General features: G+C 39.3%; 1 protein-coding gene across 3 annotated transcripts in view; it reads right to left on the minus strand.

The window, feature by feature from the left end:
* MIPEP (mitochondrial intermediate peptidase) overlaps nucleotides 1-21,210 on the minus strand; it is a 158,837-nt gene that overhangs the window by 126,963 nt on the left and 10,664 nt on the right. For all 3 annotated transcript variants that reach the window (XM_030922176.1, XM_030922175.1, XM_030922174.1), the window contains exons 5-10: nucleotides 17,008-17,071; nucleotides 12,281-12,463; nucleotides 11,560-11,716; nucleotides 5,977-6,025; nucleotides 4,133-4,193; nucleotides 709-761 (exon numbers count right to left, since the gene is read on the minus strand). In XM_030922176.1, coding sequence (XP_030778036.1) covers nucleotides 709-761; nucleotides 4,133-4,193; nucleotides 5,977-6,025; nucleotides 11,560-11,716; nucleotides 12,281-12,463; nucleotides 17,008-17,071 — 567 coding nt within the window. The remainder of the gene's footprint in view (nucleotides 1-708; nucleotides 762-4,132; nucleotides 4,194-5,976; nucleotides 6,026-11,559; nucleotides 11,717-12,280; nucleotides 12,464-17,007; nucleotides 17,072-21,210) is intronic.

Genomic DNA, 21,210 nt, shown 5'->3' on the forward strand with positions numbered 1-21,210 from the left:
TTAACAAGTTATTAAAGGGTAAGATTCTGAGCTTTTTCTTTAAAATTCCTATTGGGCATATAAAGTTACTTGAGCTATAAACATTTGAAAATGTGTTCACTGTGAAAACAGCTCTATTTCTTGGGTTTATAAATAAATATAAAAATTACAGAAACAGTGCGTATGCAGGGACAGGAGGACATATCTCCTTTTCTCCAATATAATGAACACAGGAGGATACAGAAGCCAGAGGAGTACTTCTGTCAGCTTAAGTTGCTTAAATCTTTATTTCATTTAAATCCTTCCAGATGGACCAATAATGTGTTGACAATATATGTGTCCAAATAAAAATGAGAAAACATAAGGAAATAACGTAGCACCATGCCATGTACCACTTTATTCCTTTACTGGTTCAGTAAACACATGCTGAGCCCCTACTCTGGGCCAGCAACGGGACACAACAAGGATTCCAGCAATGCTCACAGCCTAAGAAGAGAACCAGAAAGCTACACAAGGGCGGGACTGGAGAGGGACCAGATTCTAGAGTTTTAAACAAGGAAGTGATACAAGCAGCTGAAGAATACGTGAGTGAAGCAGACCACGCCAGCAGAAGGATGGTGTCAGGGGAAGGATTTGTACTGTGGGTGACTCAGTGGATGACAGTAGCTGCCGAATAAACATCAGCTTCCTTTTTCCTTTTCCTCTATGGGTATTTCTTGAAAAACTTACCTTTCTGCACGAATCACACCACTGTAGTAGGGGGGGTCCCAAGGCATTACTTCCTACAATGGAATAATTCACTGTTAAGGAAAGCTACTGACTCTTTCTCAGTTTTTATCAGCAACGTGGCCAGTTTATAGAATGTAAACCAGCTACCGTTCATGTAAATCAGAGCAATTTTATCGAATCCCTTAAAAAATTGATAGCTTGGCAGAAAATACCTGGCTCCTTATTTTGACTTCCCTGTAATCAAAGGATAGCAAGGTATAAATAAGACCTACAGAATCTGGGGAAAAGGCAAACAAATGTCATTCTAAAGTGGAATCTAACAAAAGTAAACTTTAATGAATTATATTAGCCATAATGAAATTTTTCCCAAAATGTAACCCATGTATTAACCCATAAAACATACTGCAGGTAAGATGAGTGTACTAAAGGTAAGATTAAGGTTCTTTCTAAATCTAAGCAAGCAGCTTTGGGTAGATATCAAAATGAAAGCAACAATTTAAAATGTAACCAAGGCAGAATTAACTCTAATCTTGGCAAAGAAAATATGTCATAAAGAAGTACTGCAGGACTAGTTGCTTTTGATGACTGGTATATAATACTGAAAGAAAGGAAAGCTTGAATACTTGAATGAACTGTCCTCCTTCTAGGTGTCCAGGTGGACGAAAGAGTGGTTAAGAGACCAGGCTGTGAAGACAGACTGCCTGGGCTCAAGTTTCCAATCCATACCAGACTATAAACTGCATGACAACAGGGACTTTGTTTGCATCCTTCCCTATTACATTCCTGTACCCTGAACAGTGCCTGGCACAGGGTAATCACTCAGTAAATATGTGTTGAAAGAATCAACAGTACCTCCCAAATAAGATTGCTGAATATACTTAAACTATGAAGTAGAGTATCTGGCATTGAATAAGGGCTCAGCAAATGTTTGCAGCTCTCCTCAGTACCATTATCCTTTAACATTTCAGTTCAGGCATAATCTACTCCAATAACAAGGTGTTATTTCCCATATTCCATGGTAATACTTATATCAAGGGATGTATGACAACCTAAGATACTTGTAGGCTTATTTTCTTTCTCCCCATGAGTGCCTGAAGGGCAGGGACTGTGTCCATGGAATCCTGGCCCCACCGTGTTCAGGTCTTGGCACACATTTTCTCTAACAGATGATTATTTACTATCTGCTAGATGCAGACAGAGTGCAGGCTGTAATGAGACAAAAGCAAGAGGATGATAGCTTAGGCAGCAGAAAGGCAAGTGACTCAACAATCAGAGGACAGTATGTCATGTCTACATTGTGCCATGTAAAACACAGTCCACGAGAAGGGTATTTAAATCACAGCGGAAGGTTAGGAAATGTTCTCGAGAAGGCAAAGCCTGAATTGAGTTTTATGATAGGAGCAGTTAATCCAGATGAGAAAGGGGGAAAGGCATTCCTGTAGGTGGTGTTTGTAAATGACTGGAAGCTGCCCACCATGCCATACTCATGTGGCCAGTACATAAATACTAATTCAAATTAAAGAGTCAAAGAAAGCAAAGCAAGGACAGAAAGCCAAACAAAGTGAATAGAGATCACATGAGCATTGCACAGTTATTAGGAGGGAGCAAAGAACACAGCCTCAGCTTGGAAGGGCAGCAGAAGATGAAGCTAGAGAAGCAGGCAAGGGCCAAACCATGAGGGCTTGGCGGGAGCAGCAGGGCAGTAGGCAGGGAAATCAGAGAATAACCGGGAGCTACTGAAGAATTTTAAACAACAGAGTGAGAAGGTCAGATCTGCTTTTTAGACAAATCCCTCTGGTGGCAATTCATTCATTTATTATTCATTCATAGTTCAAGTAAGTGCTGACAACCAATTCTATGCCTAACACTGGGCTAAAACCATGGTTAAACTGTTTGATTCCAAGAAGGCTTTGAGTAGAGCAAGAACAAAAGGCTAGAAACCAGTTTGGCATTCCCAGTGACCATCTGGGTGAGAATCATGATCCCAACCCAGGCTATGGCAACGTGTACAGGAGAAGACACAAGAGTTCACAGGACGGGAGAATCTGCAGGAACTAACAAATGATTATGGGGGAGGGCAGTGTGCAGTGCCTGGAGATGCTTGTTGAAACACAGATTGTGGAGCTCGCCCCAGTTTTTGATTCAGTGGGTCTGAAGTGGGGCTCAAGAATTTGCATTTCTAACAAGTTTCCACATGATGCTACTGCTTCCGGTCCAGGAACCACACTTTGAGAACCACTGGTCTGGATTAAGTACAGGCCCTGATTAGAACAGCAGGGTGAATGGTGGCACCATTCACCAAAACAGGGACTTCATGAGGAGACTGGGCATTTCACAAATATCTGCAGAATAATCGTATCCATAAGCTATATACAAGTGTCTACAGATAACAGTTTAAAGTCATATTCACTTTTACTGAATTAGCTTTTGGCAACACATTTTATTTTTTATTTTTCTGTTTCTATAGTCACCAAACTAAATTCTTATCTATTATTTAGTCTCCCAAATGAGACTACCTACCAGGCCAAGGTGTGCAGATGACTAACACTAGTTACTTTGCTAGACACAGCTCCCTCCATAAATTAACAGACTGACATGCTACTCTACACATCACTGAGCTTAATGGAACTAATCTGTTTCCTAGTGGCTGTATCTGGGAAGCTAGTAAACAGTTTGTAAATCTGTAAGGCCCATTTCCCTAAATCTTCCTCATGACGATGGCTCTGGCAGCAGCAACTAAGTCAAGAATTAACAACAGCATTTGGGAAAGAATGGTGTAGACAACCCCGGCAATCCTGTAGTGCCCTAGAACCAAATGGGAATGAGTCCTAATATCTGGAGTCTCGACACTTTTGAGGGCACTCCCCCAATCACCTGGGCAGCATTCTGGCCATAATAACACTTGTCTATACTGTTGGACCACATAAGGAAGATCATACAATCACATGATTGAAAACAACACTTACATGTTTTTAGAATGTGGTATACTTTGTTAGTCAAATACTGACCTACTCAACTGGGCATCATAAATTAGCAAACAAATAAGCAAATGAACTGCAATGTTAACACTGATGGTTAAAATGGCCACCTGCCAGATCAAGCCTCCACTGAGTCTCCTTCAAGTCTGCTTCAAACTCAGAAGCCAACACTCCACAGAATGAAAGCAGTCTTTGCATGAATATGTCCACATTGTGTTAGTGTATTTCCATAAAATATGTCAACTCCTCAACAAAAATGCTGTATGTACAGGCAACATCAGTTTGGGACATAAGAATCAAATATTTCAACATCTTTATTCACCAAAACTGAGGATCAGAAACAAGACTAAATGGACCTCTAGCCCATCACAAGAAAGTTCCTGAACCACAAGACATTGATTTCAGTTGACAGACTGTCTATAATAAAAATATTCCAACATACTTACAGAATTTCGAGGATTCAGTTTCATTTTCATCTCTCGTATCATCGCAAAATCTTTTAGAGTTCTACAAAACAGGTTTATCATTACTTGTTAGGACAAAGTTTTAATAATTACATTACGAAAGGACTAGCTTGCTTATGTTACATTCCAATATTCATAAGAAGATTAGATATAATTAGTAGTGCACATGTAAATCATTATTAATCCAAATTTTACCTAAGTGTCATGAGAAATAACAATATATAAAGCAGCATATTCAATTTCTACCTTAAAAAGCAACATGCTGGATATATGCCTCAAGAGTCCTAAAGCTTGGAAAAACTAGCAATGTCATTACAAATATGCAAAGTATTAATCAGCAAACTTTAAATCACTACTCTTTGCTATACCTTTTTAAAGAGACTAAACAAATTAACTTCTAGAAAGGAATTTTATCATTGGCTACATTTAAGATTCCTAGTCATTTTTCCCCTATAGAAAAACTCTAGCTGGTGAATAATTAAATAAGTATTTAATATTTGTACAATATGACATGTATATTGGAATTAACTCCTAACTCCTATAAATACCTGTAGAATTATGAAGCTATGCTTGCTCAAAAAATCTGTAGCTATGTAGAGAAAGACTACTAACACTTCACTGAGTAAAGCAGGATAAATCCTCAATAAGTGCATAATTAACCCTCTTCATTGTATCAAAGACACAGTGGTTCACCAGGATTATTAAAAGAAAATTTTAGAATTTATAAACATAATCCAAACTAGAGAGGAATGAGTTCTGAGGCATGAGTTTATAGTCCAAAACAGAAATGTGAGCCAAGATCCAATGTGTTGGTGTAGCCAAAAGAGGCAAACACAATTTTAGACAGTATCACAAGAGAGAAAGAGGAAATATCATCCTTTTTTTACAAACCATGACTGCTTCTTCCTAGAATCCTTAGTACCTAAAGGTGTGCTGCCTCTCAACTAAGTCCCGCAAGAGGGCCAGTGAAGGGCAAGTGCATGATTGAAGGCACTGAGCAGGGGAGGGGCAGGGGAGGCAGGAATACAGGTTGAGCCTCCCTAATCTGACAATCTGAAACTTTCTCAGCACTGACATGATGGTACAAGTGGAAAATTCTACATGTGATGTGGCGTGAGGGGTTGCAGCCAAAACTTTGTTTCAGGCACAAAATTATTAAAAACACTGTATAAAATTATCTTCAGGCTATGTGTATAAGGTGTATATGAGACATAAATGAATTTCGTGTTTAGACTTGGGTCCCATCCCCAAGATATTTCATTACGTGTATGCAAATATTCCAAATTTCCCCCCAAAAATGAAATCCAAAACATGTGTAGTCCCAAGCATTTCAGATAAGGGACACTCAACTTGTATATAACAAACGGACACACCAAAGGCAGTAAAACACTTCAGCCTGAAATTACAAATGTTGAGACAGCACATTCTTAAGATACTACACAAAATCAAAAAGACACCACATCCATAAGCCTCCTGTATTTAGGCCAAAAGAAGAGAAATATTTTTATGAACTTGTCATAAAATTCATGGCACAAGTTAAAATAAATAGTTTCAAAAACATTTTGGTAAAGATTTTTAAAGTACAAATGAAAGATGAATTTCTAAAAACAATTGTTTAATGAAAGGGGACAGTCTATGTTTTCAAGAACGACACATTAAGGAAGACAACTATGGCCTTTCAAAGTATGTCTCATAGTGAGACAGGTCTGGTCCAATATGCCAAAACTTATATTCTAGGTCACTTCCTAATTTTTTATAAATCAAGTCTTCTTTGAAAGGACTAAATAACCTTAACCAAAAAACTAAATAGTAGAATAAAAACTAACCTTTCAGAAAGTTTGTCAGATAGTTTCTCAAGGAACTGCATGACAGTCTCTAAAATGAAATTCAAAAGAAAATATCTTCAATTATGTGAAATAAAATGAACATATCTGTTAAAATTATTACGTGATGATCATAATCTATATACCACAATTCCCTTAAAGTGATGATTTTCAAAGGGAAGTAGAGCTACTAACATATACCAAACATACAGTAAATACTTCTAGGTGATGATGATCTTTTAATCAGAAAAAAATTAAATTGGCATACTAATAATCCACAGCCTCAGATTATATCCCAAAATTAAAAGAGTTAATGGGACAGGCGCAGTCGCTCACGCCTGTAATCCCAGTACTTTGGGAGGCTGAGGGGGGGTGGATCACCTGAGGTCAGGAGTTCAAGACCAGCGTGGCCAACAAGGTAAAACCCCGTCTCTACCAAAAATACAAAAATGAGCCGGGCATGGTGGTGCACACCTGTAGTCCCAGCTACGTGGGAGGCTAAGGCAGGAGAAGAGCTTGAACCCAGGAGGTAGAGATTGTAGTGAGCCCAGATTGAGCCCAGATTGTGAGCCCAGATTGTACTCCAGCCTGGGCAAGAGAGTGAGACTCCATCTCAAAAAAAAAAAACGAGATAATTGGAAGCTAAAGAAAAAAGTCCAAAATTTCAAGGTGTTTCTATCCATTCCTATGTGTAAGAAAAAACGTTCTTAGACATGTCTGATGTTTTCAAAGTTTTAAAGAGATATCTAGACTCTGCTTTGTTCATTTAAAATAGGTGCAGTGTAGAAGCATCATTCACTGAAATAAATTTCTCAAAATCAATGTTTTTCTTGATAACAATTTTATTTTTATATACAACTATAGAATAATCTATTCAGGATAAATATGAAAAAAATAGCAAAATAAGAAAAACAAATTTTAACTTCCGATAGAATTTTTTAAGTACTTTTATTAAAATACTTCTGCTGTAGTTGTCATAATCTACAAACCCATAAAGGCAGTGTGGTAGGATTACCACCGTTTCCCACAAGAAGAAATGTTTTATGAGTATTTTTTAATGTGGCACTTTTTATCCCTGACTTATGTATACAGAGCTTTCATATGTATTTTAGCTCACTACAAACACTATGTTTATATTTTCCAGATAATCTTTTATACAGTTTTAAGTTTCTTGCCCTCTCTTCTGTTTAAGTCACCTCCTTTTGAGTGAAATAAAAGGCGAAGGAAATAAATAACGGCGGTTATAACCTAAACCCAAACCAGGAGGTTTCTTGCCACTGTCAATACCTAACAAGTCCTGTGTATACGAATCCTGAAAACACTGGCTCATGTGCCATAGGAAACAACAATTGGAATTTGGGGGAACAAAGACATTATTTAGTCAAAAGTGAAATCTCATTTTAGGATTATATTCCAGGTGCCATGCCAAACTGTTTTCAAATGAATCCCTCTGTATGCTTGTATACGTTTTATCTCTTACTAACCCTCTTTTCACATTCATCCATCTTATTCTTCCAGTCATTTTACATGTGAAGAATCTGCCTCAAATAATCTTGTTTTTGAGACGGAGCCTTGCTCTGCTGCCCAGGCTGGAGTGCAGAGGCGCCGTCTCGGCTCACTGCAACCTCCGAGCCTTGCTCTGCTGCCCAGGCTGGAGTGCAGAGGCGCTGTCTCGGCTCACTGCAACCTCCGAGCCTTGCTCTGCTGCCCAGGCTGGAGTGCAGAGGCGCTGTCTCGGCTCACTGCAACCTCCGAGTCTTGCTCTGCTGCCCAGGCTGGAGTGCAGAGGCGCTGTCTCGGCTCACTGCAACCTCCGAGCCTTGCTCTGCTGCCCAGGCTGGAGTGCAGAGGCGCCGTCTCGGCTCACTGCAACCTCCGAGTCTTGCTCTGTTGCCCAGGCTGGAGTGCAGAGGCGCCGTCTCGGCTCACTGCAACCTCCGAGTCTTGCTCTGTTGCCCAGGCTGGAGTGCAGAGGCGCCGTCTCGGCTCACTGCAACCTCCGAGTCTTGCTCTGTTGCCCAGGCTGGAGTGCAGAGGTGCCATCTCGGCTCACTGCAACCTCTGCCTCCCGGGCTTCAATCGATTCTCCTGCCTCAGCCTCCTAAGTAGCTGGGATTACAGGCACCCGCCACCATGCCTAGTTAATTTTTGTATTTATAGTAGAGACGGGGTTTCACCATGTTGGCCAGGCTGGTCTCAAACTCTTGACCTCAAGTGATCTGCCTGCCTCGGCCTCCCAAAGTGCTGAGATTACAGGCGTGAGACACTGCACCTGGCTTGCCTCAGTTAGTGTCCCTAGAGAATTGTCATATTAAGACTGAATTTGAAACCCCCTGAAAATCACTAAGTGCCTCACCGCAGTTACTTCCTCATTCACCGTCCACATGAATGCCCGCCTTAGCCTCAGTCAGCCTTTCCTGTTTTCCTCTGCTCTGCGGAGCGCTCACTCTGACACTGTGCATGACCGTTTCATTTCCCTCAGGGTGCCTTCAACAGCCACAGACGCATCTGACAGACGCCCCGAGCTCTTATATCCCATGGCATTGTTTTGTCTGTACTACTCCATCAGCACCAAAAACGTGCCAACCTGTATTATCATTTCTCTTTTTATATGCATATATCCGGCTCCTCAACTAAGCTTTACATCCTCAAGGACCCGGGGCACATCTTATGTGATGTGGTGCACAACCGCCCCTGCCAGTACATCAGCACACCAAGCGCTTAGTGCACAAGGCTGAGCTGCCAGTCACGGAATCTGGCGCTGGGTGCTGCAGGTCCAGTGAGCTCCACCCACGCTGCTAGAGCCGGTGGTCATGCCCAGCCCTCCTCACATCTGACCTGGCCACAGCATGAGTCAGCTGATCTCTCCCTTCTCCTGTAGACAAACCTTCTGCGTGGCCTCCAGGACCACATGCTGTGATCACTTTCCACCTCCCTTACTGGCCGTTACATCTGGCAGCGTTAACTAGCAGTTCCTCACATGCCTGCCTCTTAAACTTGAAGGCCCCAGAGTGCAGTCCTTGGACTTGTTCTTTAAGTTCACTCTCTTAGTGGTCTCACAGTCTCATTTTAGCGGTTCAAACTTACATCTGAAGCTCAGAACTCACACTCTATCTAACTGCCTACCCAACTTGGCCACTTGAACCTTATTTGGTGTCTCCAACTTAACCTGAACCAAACCAAGTTCCCGGTCCTCGCAATCTTAGTTAACAGTAGTAACTCACTCTTTCTAGTTGCTTAGGTCGAAAATGTTGGCTCCCTCTTCCAAATACCATGTACCCAGAATCTGATCACATCTTACCACCTTCCCTGCTACTACCTGGTCAAGATGCCAACATTTCTCATCATAGTTACTGCAAAACAGCATCTAAACAGGCCCTCTTCCACCCTGGCCCTGCTGCAGTCTTCTCTCAGGAACAGCAGCATTGACTCTCACCATTAGCACTAGAGTCAGATCTCTCATTCCTCTGCCCCAACCCCCACAGCGACCTGTTGCACTTGTGTCCTCTCTACTTAATGCCGCCCCTTGTCAGCCTGTTCCCACCTCTCGCCACTCTCCTTGCACACGCTGCGCTTCAGCCACTCTGCCCTCCTCAAACGTGGCAGGCATTTTTCTGCCTCAAGACCTTAGCACTTGCCAGTGACTCTGCGTGAAACCTTTCTGTCCCCAAGAGCCACAGCCTCACACCTGTTCCTGTCAAGAGCGTGCTCACATGCCACGTTCTCAGTGAGCCCTCCGACAACACTCTCTAAAACTCCAACACCAGCCTACATGCCCACATTCCTTATCCCCTTCCCTGTTCAGTTTCTCCACAGCTTGCATTAACTAATAACATACCACATACTTTATCTACTCATTTCGTTCTTAACTGTCTTCCCTTGCTCACAAGAATGTAAACGGCATAAGGATAGGAATTTTGTTCTGCTTTATACACCATGACCAAGAATAGTATCTGACATATAGTGGGCAATCAGTAAATATCTGCTGAATTAATAAACAAAAATGGGATGTAGATGATACAAAACATAGGGCATTAGGTCTCAAGCAGCCTATGGAAAACCATAAATGTAGAATATGTGTTGAGGCTTCAGTTCTGCCACATTTTAGCAATATAATCTAACCTTAGATTCCTTATCTGTGACATGAATACAAATACCTACTTCACAAAGCTGCAGAGGAAGGAAATGAGATAACAACAGAGTAAGCACTGAATGATATTCTAATATTATTATTTTATATAAATATAAAATAAAACTATGGTACTATTATAATCAAACTGTTGACAACAGCGACTACAGAAAAACATACTTTCCACCAAACTGATACTTACAAAAAAAGAAAAAACATACACTAAAAACACACATTTAATACATGACATACATGTTACATCTGTTTAGGAGCTTCGATTATATGAAACAAATTATAAGTGTTTCAAGGGTTTAGGGACAAAGGGGTCCAAGGAAAGTGAAAAAGTTTAACAAGCTTCATGAAAGAGAAGTTTTGAGCTGAACACTAAAAAAACAGGGTAAGATTTTAACAGGTAGACTAGGAAAAAAAGCTGGTCTCTGTAGGAGAGTGACATGAGCTAGGGAACCCAGGCCGCAATGAGTGTGACACGCCTGCGGCTTAACCGAGAGCCTTGACAAGTCAAGGGAAACAGCTGTTTATGAAAGAGTAGGAAGCAAGATTGAGTGCATTTAGAGAACTTTGGAGATGAGAAGAACATGCTAGGGTGAGAGGGATAAGCACAGAAGGAATAAAGATAAGCGAGGATTCAGGTTGTGATCTGCCCCTAGTGTCCCCTCTGTCCGTGAGTGGAATGTCTAATCAGATATACAACTAGAACCCCAGGGGGCCCACCACACTGCCTCCTCCTCCCCCTCATCCTCACTAAGTCTTACAACTTCACTGCCAAGACCTTAAGTCTCACGCAGCTCCACCATCATGGCCACCCTACTCCTGACTCACCACCTAAATTACAACTGTTAAGTTAATAAATGCTTTTGAAAAAACGTATTATGTACATTTATATTATTTTTGTGTAACATTTTCTCTTAGACATTATGAATCATAAGGAACTCAACATAGCACAAGGCAGTTTATGACAAACCCAACGACACACTTCCGTAACACCTCACCCAGCACAAACCTTCCTAAGCAGTACTCTTCTCTCTGAAAAGGAGGCCTATCTGACTGTTTTTTATATGACCTAACCTATAATTAATCTCGACCTCAGTAAACATACTGATCTTTCATTCTCTTACCCTAATTCTAACCAATTTGGTCAAACTGAGCACAGAAACTAATTGAGTTAAAATGAAAACAATTTACACTAACATCAAAATGAAAATTTAGGTTATGATTTTACTCTCAACATTCACATAAAATAAAATTCTTTGGACAGAATAGATGCCAAATTATTAGCTCTATTTAAAAATGGTTCCTATAAAAATACATAGAAAATCTCTATAAATGGTTCTCTGCACGTATTAAAAATAGAACACTAATTTACAGCTATTTAAAATCAAAAGCTCAGTTTCATAAAAATCCTGTTTTGCCCTTAAATGTTGGATCAACAGGCTTACCTGGATTTTTAGCGATCGTTCCTTGGAGAGCCCTGTGGGAAAATGTGGAATACCCCACCAGCTTCGCCAGAAGATCTCTACTGCTGAGCAACTCCTCCAAACATTTCAACTGACCAGCATTGGGATAAAGAAAAATTTTATAAGCAGCTTCTCGCACCTACATTTAAAAAGTAAACGGTGAAGATTATAAATACCATGACACAGTCCTACGCGACAATAACACAGGCTCATGCTCACCACTTCATCTGCAGATGATCACCGCTTTCAAAATAAAGCAATGGTCTACACAAGGCGATAAAGCTTCCAGAGTCATACAATAGCATGGGATGCAACAGCATACGTGACTGCAGCTCTAGGGTACTGTTCTGAGGTATGGCGGGACAAACCTCTACCCAGTGCATGGATCTCTATGCTATACAGCGTCTTAACCAGGAGAAGTAAGGCTGCATGAATTTAAAAGTCTCTGTAGTCTAGAATGTCAGTCAATGCTGTTATTAATCATACTTCAAAAATAAGAAGTCTTATATGAAATATAAGTAATTAAATCATTTTCATTCTTTTCAGTGTTTATGGCATTAATAATTCCACAAGTTAAACTTTTAGGGCTTAGTAATGCTAAAAAGTTTTTAAGGATACTACTATATTATCACTGAATTTTAGGTTAAAACAGTAGCAACACACAGATGGGACCTAAACAACGAAGAGAATGAAACATACATACCAAGTCGTCTGGTGCTTCTGCGTGGAGACCATCAATGATGATATGATCCCCAGCAGATGTGAAGTTATGACGAATGTGTTCTGGTAAGAGATGCTTCTCAATCTTGTTGGGAAAATTGGTTCCCATAAGAAATGTACTACTCAAATCCAAGATTTTAACATTGAGGTCCACTGCTCTTTTACGCTGTATGCAGGAGGAGTAAAAGTTATTTCAAGGCATTCTGAATTAATATTTCACGATTTAATAAACAAAATATAAAGATGTCAAATCAACATATACATTGTTATCATTTAATAAAATATTAAATGTTAGTAAAATGAATATATTACTACATTTTATAAATATTAATTTTACTTTTAACAGATATTTAATATTCTAACAAAAAGATCATACTTATGACTTTCTGATGTTTCTATGCTTTAAGGTTTACATAACTTCTAGTTCTATTTTATGTCTAGGTTATATAACTAATTGTTGAAACTAACAACATTAAAAAACACATACCAGGTGCAGTGACTCATGCCTTAATCCCAGCACTTTGGGAGGCCGAGGAGGGCACATCACTTGAGGTCAGGGGTTGGAGACCAGTCTGGCCAACATGGTGAAATCCCATCTCTACTAAAAATATAAAAATTAGCTGGGCATGGTGGTGCGTGCCTGTAATCTCAGCTACTTGGGAGGCTGAGGCACAAGAATCGCTTGAACCCAGGAAGCAGAGGTTGCAATGAGCCAAGATCGCACCACTGTACTCCAGCCTGTGAGACAGAGGGAGACTCTGTCTCAAAAAAAATATAGTTCTTTGCAAAAGTGTAGTGAGCCTCCAGAAGTGGGGAAGCACATTCTAAGAGTTCTGATTTTGGCCGGGGGTGGCAGCACACGCCTGCAGTCCCAGCCCTTTGTGGGGCTGAGGCAGCAGGACCACTTGAGCCCAGGAGGCAAGGTTTCAGTGAGCTATGATCACACCACTACAGCCTGGGCAACAAAGTGAGACCCTGTCTCGGGAGGGAAAAGAGTTCTGATTTTGCATGTGCTTGAGCTGCTACAGAATGATACAGTTAAGTCTAAGAAGTAGACCGGAGCCCCAGGGCATGGTCCTGTCTTCTATTCTGTGTCCCTGTCATGTGGCACATGGTCCTCGTTCCTGCCAGGCCCTCAAATGGTCAGTGATGAGGATGTGGATGGTGCCGGCACATCCGCCTAGCTTTAACCTTTGTAACACACAATCACCTGAGAAAACGTGTATTAGCAAAGGGGTTGCCATAAATGCTTTAAGATGAAATATAAACTAGAATCCACATAATAGTCAGGTTGACTGGAGGAGAAGGGCTGAATTTTCAGTTACTGGTTGCTAAAAAACTAGACAGGCTTTGCACTGGGCTCATGTTGGGCTTCGGGTGAAAGTGTATACAAATCTTTCTGGGAGGGGAGACAGCAATTAACAGGTTCTAAACTGTTCTGTGTTCTAAAAAATGATTAAGCTACAATACTAACATACTTTTTAAAGATAAACATAGATGATGTAGAGGTATGTTTGATAAGATGCTAAAAAAATTGACTATGTATCAATATCCCCAGAATTTCAATATAGAAAATTCAAATTTCATGGAAAAAACTTTTCGGAGACTCCCATTTCTTTACAGTCCAGATTTCCCTTTGCTCATTTTGTTTCTGATATGGCCATTTAACACCACCTAATGGTAACAAGTGGAATAACAAAAAAGATGAACAAGATTTTGAAATCACATCACAGTTCCAAAATTGTCTTCGAAACTTCTACTTTAAAAAAAAAAGTGATAAAGTTAACTACTTTGAAGATTTTATCAACTGATAAAATCTCTGGAAAAATGAAAACTGAGTTCACGCCGACTTCAGTGATCTGTCAGGCATATCACTTCATCATTCCGTGGTAACAATGAAATGTACAATCAGCTGAACTCTTCAAAAATTCTATGAAATTTCTGTGTTATTAAATAATGTTAAAAATAAACATTTCTATTAATTTTAAACTTACATTTGTATGAGACCTTAAAAATTAAGGTCGGGTGTGGTGGCTCACACCTATAACCCCAGCACTTTGGGAGGCTGAGGTGGGTGGATCACCTGAGGTTGGGAGTTTGAGACCAGCTTGACCAACATGGAGAAACCCCGTCTCTACTAAAAATACAAAATTAGCTGGGCGTGGTGGCACGTGCCTGTAATCCCAGCTACTCAGGAGGCTGAGGCAGAAGAATCGCTTGAACCCGGGAGGTGGAGGTTGCGGTGAGCCAAGATTGCCCAGTTGCATTCCAGCCTGGGCAACAAGAGTGAAACTCTGTCTCAAAAAAATTTTTAATTAATTAATTAATTAAATAAGAAACCAACTGGAAAGAATATAGGCTTTGATGATTTATAGATTTTGTTGGTGGGTTTATTTTATGGTCTCTCTTTTGAAAAATGGAACATGTCTACTTTATATTCTGCCCTAGTGGAGCACCTTTGAGAACAGACATGGAAGTTACAAAGGGAAAACTGAGCAGGTTTACTTTACCTGCATATTCAATATTGATGGGTTCCCCAGGGAGCTGCTCACTGGGAAAAAGGAGCTACACTGTGATAGTACGTTAGATAAAAGCGGCAATGTCTATGCTGGTGGAACTGAACCTATATTATTTGTCAGCAAAGTTTCAAAAGCATCCTTCATGAGGATACATAAAAACTAAAACTCTTCACCTGGATTCTCTACTAGCAACCTTCCTTCTGAAGATATCAAACTTGATGATAGCTAGCATTATTATGATTTGTCATACATTCACTCAATACTTTGAGTCCAAAACTAATATGCACTAAAAAACATGATCCATGTTCTCGATCCTTTGTAAGCCTAGAATTTAGATAAGCAACACAACAATAACAGCATCATCATCACCAAGAGGTAAAGAAGAATGCTACATGAAATAAGTAAAATGCATTCAGATGAATACAAAATGCCACCTGGGGGACGGATAAAAGCTTCACAGACAATGTGGCGTGAGGATGAGGCCTTCATGGGGATTGCGGCCAGGGAAACCTGGTGAGCAGGCTTAGGACAGCGCACCACACACCGGGGAGGACACTGTGTATGAGGGGCTGACAGCCGGAGCACAGCCACAAGTGTGAGCTCTCTGTTATATGTTAACTTCGCCAGTTCACTAGACTATGGGAAGTCCACAGGACGATTCTGGGCAGGAAAGTAACAAATCAATGTTTTATGAAAACTAATCCAATGTTCACAGACAGGGAAGACTGACCAGCAGGATGGTGACATGCTGGCCATGCGGGCTCTGGAGCCTGTCTGGCTTACAAAATCATCTCCCACAACCTCTGCAGCTTTGGTTTCTTCATCTAAAAAAGCCAGAAGTAATAGTAGCACCAAGCTCAAAGTTGTTGTGAAGATTTGATGAGAAACAGATGATTTAAAATAGCAAGTGCTCAGTTGATGTTAAATATAATGACTGTTAGGAAGACAGAGGCCTTAAGAACAGCCCAGGTGTTTGGTGATAAGAATCAAGATGATTTGTTTTTGGGATGCAGACAGATGCAGGACTGTAGGAACAATGCAAGGACTTGGTTAGAAGATATGAGAATATTAGGAAGGGAAAGAATATAACTCACTCCAAAATTTTATTTTACAGAGAAGTACTAATGAAGAACTGATTTGGAAGGGGGCAAATGTGGTCACTTTAGGCAATTTGAGTTTACAGTGGAGCCCATAAGCCCCATGGGCCACTGGGAAGGCACGTCCTGGCTCAGGGTCAGACCAGGAATCACATGCCGGGCCTTTAACACCACACAGACACATCAGATGTGTGAGGGTTCCAGCATTACTCAAACTCGGCACCTATCAACATGGTAACATCTACTGTACGTGATGCATATTCCCAAGGCCCTACCTTCTACTTTCAAGATATTCTGATAACTTAATCTCTTCATAGGTAAGTGGTTTAATTCTACCATATTTACTAGGAAAAATGTATTACTGTTTAAAACAAATAAACAAAGTCATAATAGTCTAGACCGCAGGGGAGTCAGGGAGACTGTGGGGCAGGCTGAACTTCCAATGATGTCAAGTCTCTCCTGTTCTTCCAACCCTGAGTTTAAAACTGAAATGAGGCACTTGGTTTCTCAGGATGTTACGCGCTAGAAAGAACACTGGCCGGTGTTAGAAATTTGAAGAACTAACATTGGCCATTTGTTAGTTAGGATGGCAACTTGAACAAATCACTTTGTCTTGTTTCCACATCTGTAAAATGAAGGGGCTGGACTAGGTAGAAGGCCCTCCATCCCAGTGTAAACGCTGTGTAATCTATGCTTGCTGCATCTGCCAAACACACACATAATATAAATCAATACACTTACGTAAGGTCTTAATGATATTCTCTGTACTACCCATCTTCAATGACATCAGCTTTCCCATTCACTTGGCAGTCTTTCCTGATATCGCCTATCTCATCCTAATTCCATGATATCTAAAACATTCCACTTGGCTCAAGTCTTTCTTAATTCTGAATTATCATGGTGTGATAGGTCAACTTCCAGGGAGGGGGCTACATTCAAATACAATCTATAGAAGAATTTCATAACAGATAAAAAGACCTGCACATTTTTGCAGTATGCAAATTCAAGCAACATATACAAGGACTGTAGCAATAATGATATCAACTAAATGTTAGTAAAACAGGAAGAGTCAAAAAAACAGAGAAAAGATGTACCTTTTCTTTGTCTAGATGGATTCCACTAATTTCAAAATCAAACATAAACAGTTCAGCCACTCGCCTATAAATGAAATGAGCCCCAGGTTATAACAGGTAATAAAAATTACTAACAAAAATAACTGTGGTTTTTTGTTAAATAAATCAGTCTTTTTGAGCTTTACTGCCAAAAGTTTTTTCAAAACACACACACACACAGACACACACACACACACACACACACACACACACACACACTTTGTTTTAAACAAGGATCTTAATATCCTCAGAAGTCAGGCAAAACATCTATCTGACTGACAATTATGATTGGCTCGTCATATAAGAGCTTATTCCTTTATTCAGAGAGTACAAACCTGTGAAAGCCACCATAATAATTACTTATTTATTTCAACTCAATCCAAATCCTAATAATTAAAAACATAAAACAGGTTTTATATTTGGACAATTTTTCAAAGGCCCTCTGCGTGAGATTTTCAGTTTTTCTTCCAGCCAGTAGCAGCTATTTAGAATATTAAATCCTTTGATGCTGTGCTGGACGCTGACTTTCTTGGCTAATGAGAATTGTTTTCTTTCTTTTTACTCCTGCTTCACGCTTGGAACCAATTTCAAATGTAACACCTTTTTTTTTTTTTTTTGGTCAACGGTATTTAAAAAAAAAAAAACCAACAACAACATTGAATGGAAATAATCAAATATTTGATCTACGCTTTTGGCTTTCCTTGAGTTTTCAAAGTAGATATATTTACTTTCCTGATTATTACGTCAAATATACCTTGAATAGAAATTTATAGTGTACGTTTATCATATTACACAATATAGGTCTATTATGTGACAAAACTGTATTGCAGAAACATACGAAACATTTAAAATCACTAATCCTATCAAAGATAATGACTACTAAAATTCTTGTATTTCCTTTCAATCTACTTTTAATGCTATATATATATTATATATTTAGAATAATTTAGAATTTAGAATAATTAAGGCCCAACTGTATACATTTACACTTGCCTTTTCTTGTAAAATTATATCACAAACATTGAACAGTTCTCCATGTCTTTAAACGTTCTTCAAAGACTTGGCTTTTGATGCTTGTTTTGTATTGTCATATAGAATGCAAATGTTTTTATTCTCCCACTCCCATGAACCATAATATAATAAAAATCCTTGTTACATTTTTTAATCCTTGTTTGTTTCCTTAGGATAAATTCCGAGAAATTAATCAAAAAGTATGCACATTGATATATATTACCAAATGCTCCTCCATAAAGACTTATCAACCTACACGTAACTAGAGGACCCAGCATCCCAAACCAGAAGTGCTATTCTTATTCTGTTTCAACTCTGTCAGCTGCTGGCTGACAAAGTTTTGCTTCATTCTACTTTTCCTTAAGGGTGGTGGGTCTCATGCCAGGTACAGAGCAAAGCACTTTATACAAATTATTTTCCTTACATCTCATATGATTCTTAGGAAGTACTTTTTATTTCCCTTTTACAAAGGAGAAAACTAGGGCTTCGCAAGCTCTGAAGCCAAAGTCCAACCCCGCAGTTCCATTCTGGAGATGCACTGCCACCCACTTCACACTTGTTGCCACTGCTGCACCTGTAGCACACTGCTATCAGTTTTAGGGCCATCTGTCGCTATTCCTTATTTTGTGAAATAAGAGTTTCACAAAGAGAATCTTTTGCCCATTTTTCTATAAGGGGGTTTTCTTTCCTCTTTGTTTAAGGTAATTTGAAAGTTCTCTTAACATAGTTAATATATTAACCCTTTGTCACCTAAGAACCATTTTTTCACATTCTTGTGTTCTGACTTTGAATGTGGAAGCATTTTGCCATCCCAAAGTTTGCAATGTTTATATAATAAAAATCAACGAATCTTTCTGCGGTATGAGTTTGTATCATGACAAGAAAGACCTTCCACATCCCAAGATTACCACTAGTTTTATAATTTCTTTTAAAAATATTTACATCTTTAATCAATCTACTTTTTTAACCCCAAATGGTTATCCACTGGTCTAACATCATTTCCTGAAAACCAAGTCTTTCCCTACTGATGTGAAATGACACTTTTAGCACGTACCAAATAGTCTTACTGTAATATCTGTGTCTGTGTCTAAATTTTCTCTATTCTTCCATTGATCTCATTGACTATTCTGACATTTTTAAGTATAATGCTCTTTAAATACAGCATTTTTATATGGTCTACTATCTGCTATAAGTCCCTTTTTAGTACTTTTCCTTACAAGAGTTTTCCTGCCTATTCCGGCATATTTATTCTCTATGACTTCAAAATAATTTTAAGTAACAATAAAAAAATTATTTAGAAATGAGATAGCGTTAAACTTATAGTAATAAACACTACTGAGCTTTCTTCTTCCTTAAGAATACAGCACGTTTCTCCATTTCGGTCGCTTGCATGCTTCCTAGATGTCATGTGTGTCGCAGTTCCTCTACCTTCCTAAGTTCGTTCCAACATGTGTTACAGCTTTGGCTGTTCTTACAACTAGAACTTTCCCTCCATTAAATCTTCTGGAGAATGTGATTATCTTCTTTGCATACATGAAAGCTCTTAATGGCTTTAGAAAAACCCCAAGTTAAACAGGTTTCTTTATGGCCTGCCTTCTCAGAGACTCTAAGCTACTAAAATTCTTCAAGCGGGGAAATACATTGATACATCAGATTTCCAAACTTACTGACTGAAGGAACCCTTCTGAGAAAATTTCTGAACATCTCAGAGAACTAGTATTTCAAGGATTGAATCTAAGAATAAGATGACGAGTTAATTTAAATCATTTCCTCTGTGCATTAACTTACCAGACAAGAGTTTATTAAATCTGTAATTCTTTGCTTTAGCCACCGCCTTATATTTTGCCATATGAATGGTTCCAAAATATAATTATTTCTAGGGGCTAGCCAATACTCAATGATATATAAGTGCCATGATACTGCAATAATTTTGACTTCCAATTCTTCTTCTCTCCTACTTCCAAGTTGCTTTTCTTTTCTAGACTGTTGACATTCTACCCAGTTTATTTTCCCCAATATATTTATCATTTTATTATTTACAAATTCCTATTGGCATTTTTAATAATATCTAGAAATGTGGTATGGATCCTATCACTACAAGTCCTTTCTATCTAAAATGGTCTGCTAGTCCACTACAATTTTTATACACAAACAGGGGCATGTCAATCTTTAGTAAACAGAGATTATGAATAACCTATTTTTTACATTGGTTTGTTGTTATTCAAAGTCAGTATCAGTTCAGTATAAATTTGGCACAATTAATAGGAATTCAACTTTTCCTTGCTTTGCTAATGAAAGCAAGATAACGATAAAGCTTGAGCTACAGTGATGACACAGCTAGCTTTACTACTGTCCTAAGCATCAGGACTGATAAAGTAAAACACCACTAGGTCCCTGCACACCTGCCAGGCAGGTGAAAATAACCCCTTGAAGACTGAGCTACTCACATACCATGCTGCTCATGTGTTAGATTAACAGCAACCTGGATGATCAGTTGGTCCCTATAGAAAATGGCTTCATTTGGGGTCAATAAGCCACATATGGAGACAAAATAGGAGAAGGAAACAGGATCAGAAAGAATCAAGTTGTGGGAGGAAGTGTCCCACCAATAAAAAGTAGATAAAACAGGAATAAATGAGAAAAAAATTAATCTGTGTTATGACATACATATAAGCAGGTTAAAGACAAACCCTACTCCACTGACGATTGCATTTGAGCAAAGAAGTAAGATGTCTAGGTTCCTATATCAAATATTCTAACGTGTTGATTTAGAAGTAAGGCCTTTTCGATTCAGATTTATAAATGTAGCCTAATGAACCAAAGCAAATCATTACAAGCATCTTGACATCCTCCCAGTAGATAAAATCAATTTGCTTTTATTTTCTGATAGTATCAATTATGGAACTTTGAGCATAAAGCTAAGCATAATTATTAACTGTCTACAGGAGTTCACTCATTAGTCGGGCACCGACCACATGCCATGAATGTGTAGGTACTGAGGATGCAGCTGGGAACAAAACAGTCCAAGCCCTACCCTCAAGGAGCCTGCAGTCTGGTGAGATAGATGATGGATAAACAAACTCATTTGCCTCTGCAAGTACAGAGGCCCTGAGGGAGAGTCTCCCAACCTCACCTCTAGAGTCACAGTCACAACCAAGGCAAAGAAATGAGTGA

Source organism: Rhinopithecus roxellana, chromosome 18 (genome assembly GCF_007565055.1).
Source record: "Rhinopithecus roxellana isolate Shanxi Qingling chromosome 18, ASM756505v1, whole genome shotgun sequence".
Classification (NCBI taxonomy): domain Eukaryota; kingdom Metazoa; phylum Chordata; class Mammalia; order Primates; family Cercopithecidae; genus Rhinopithecus; species Rhinopithecus roxellana.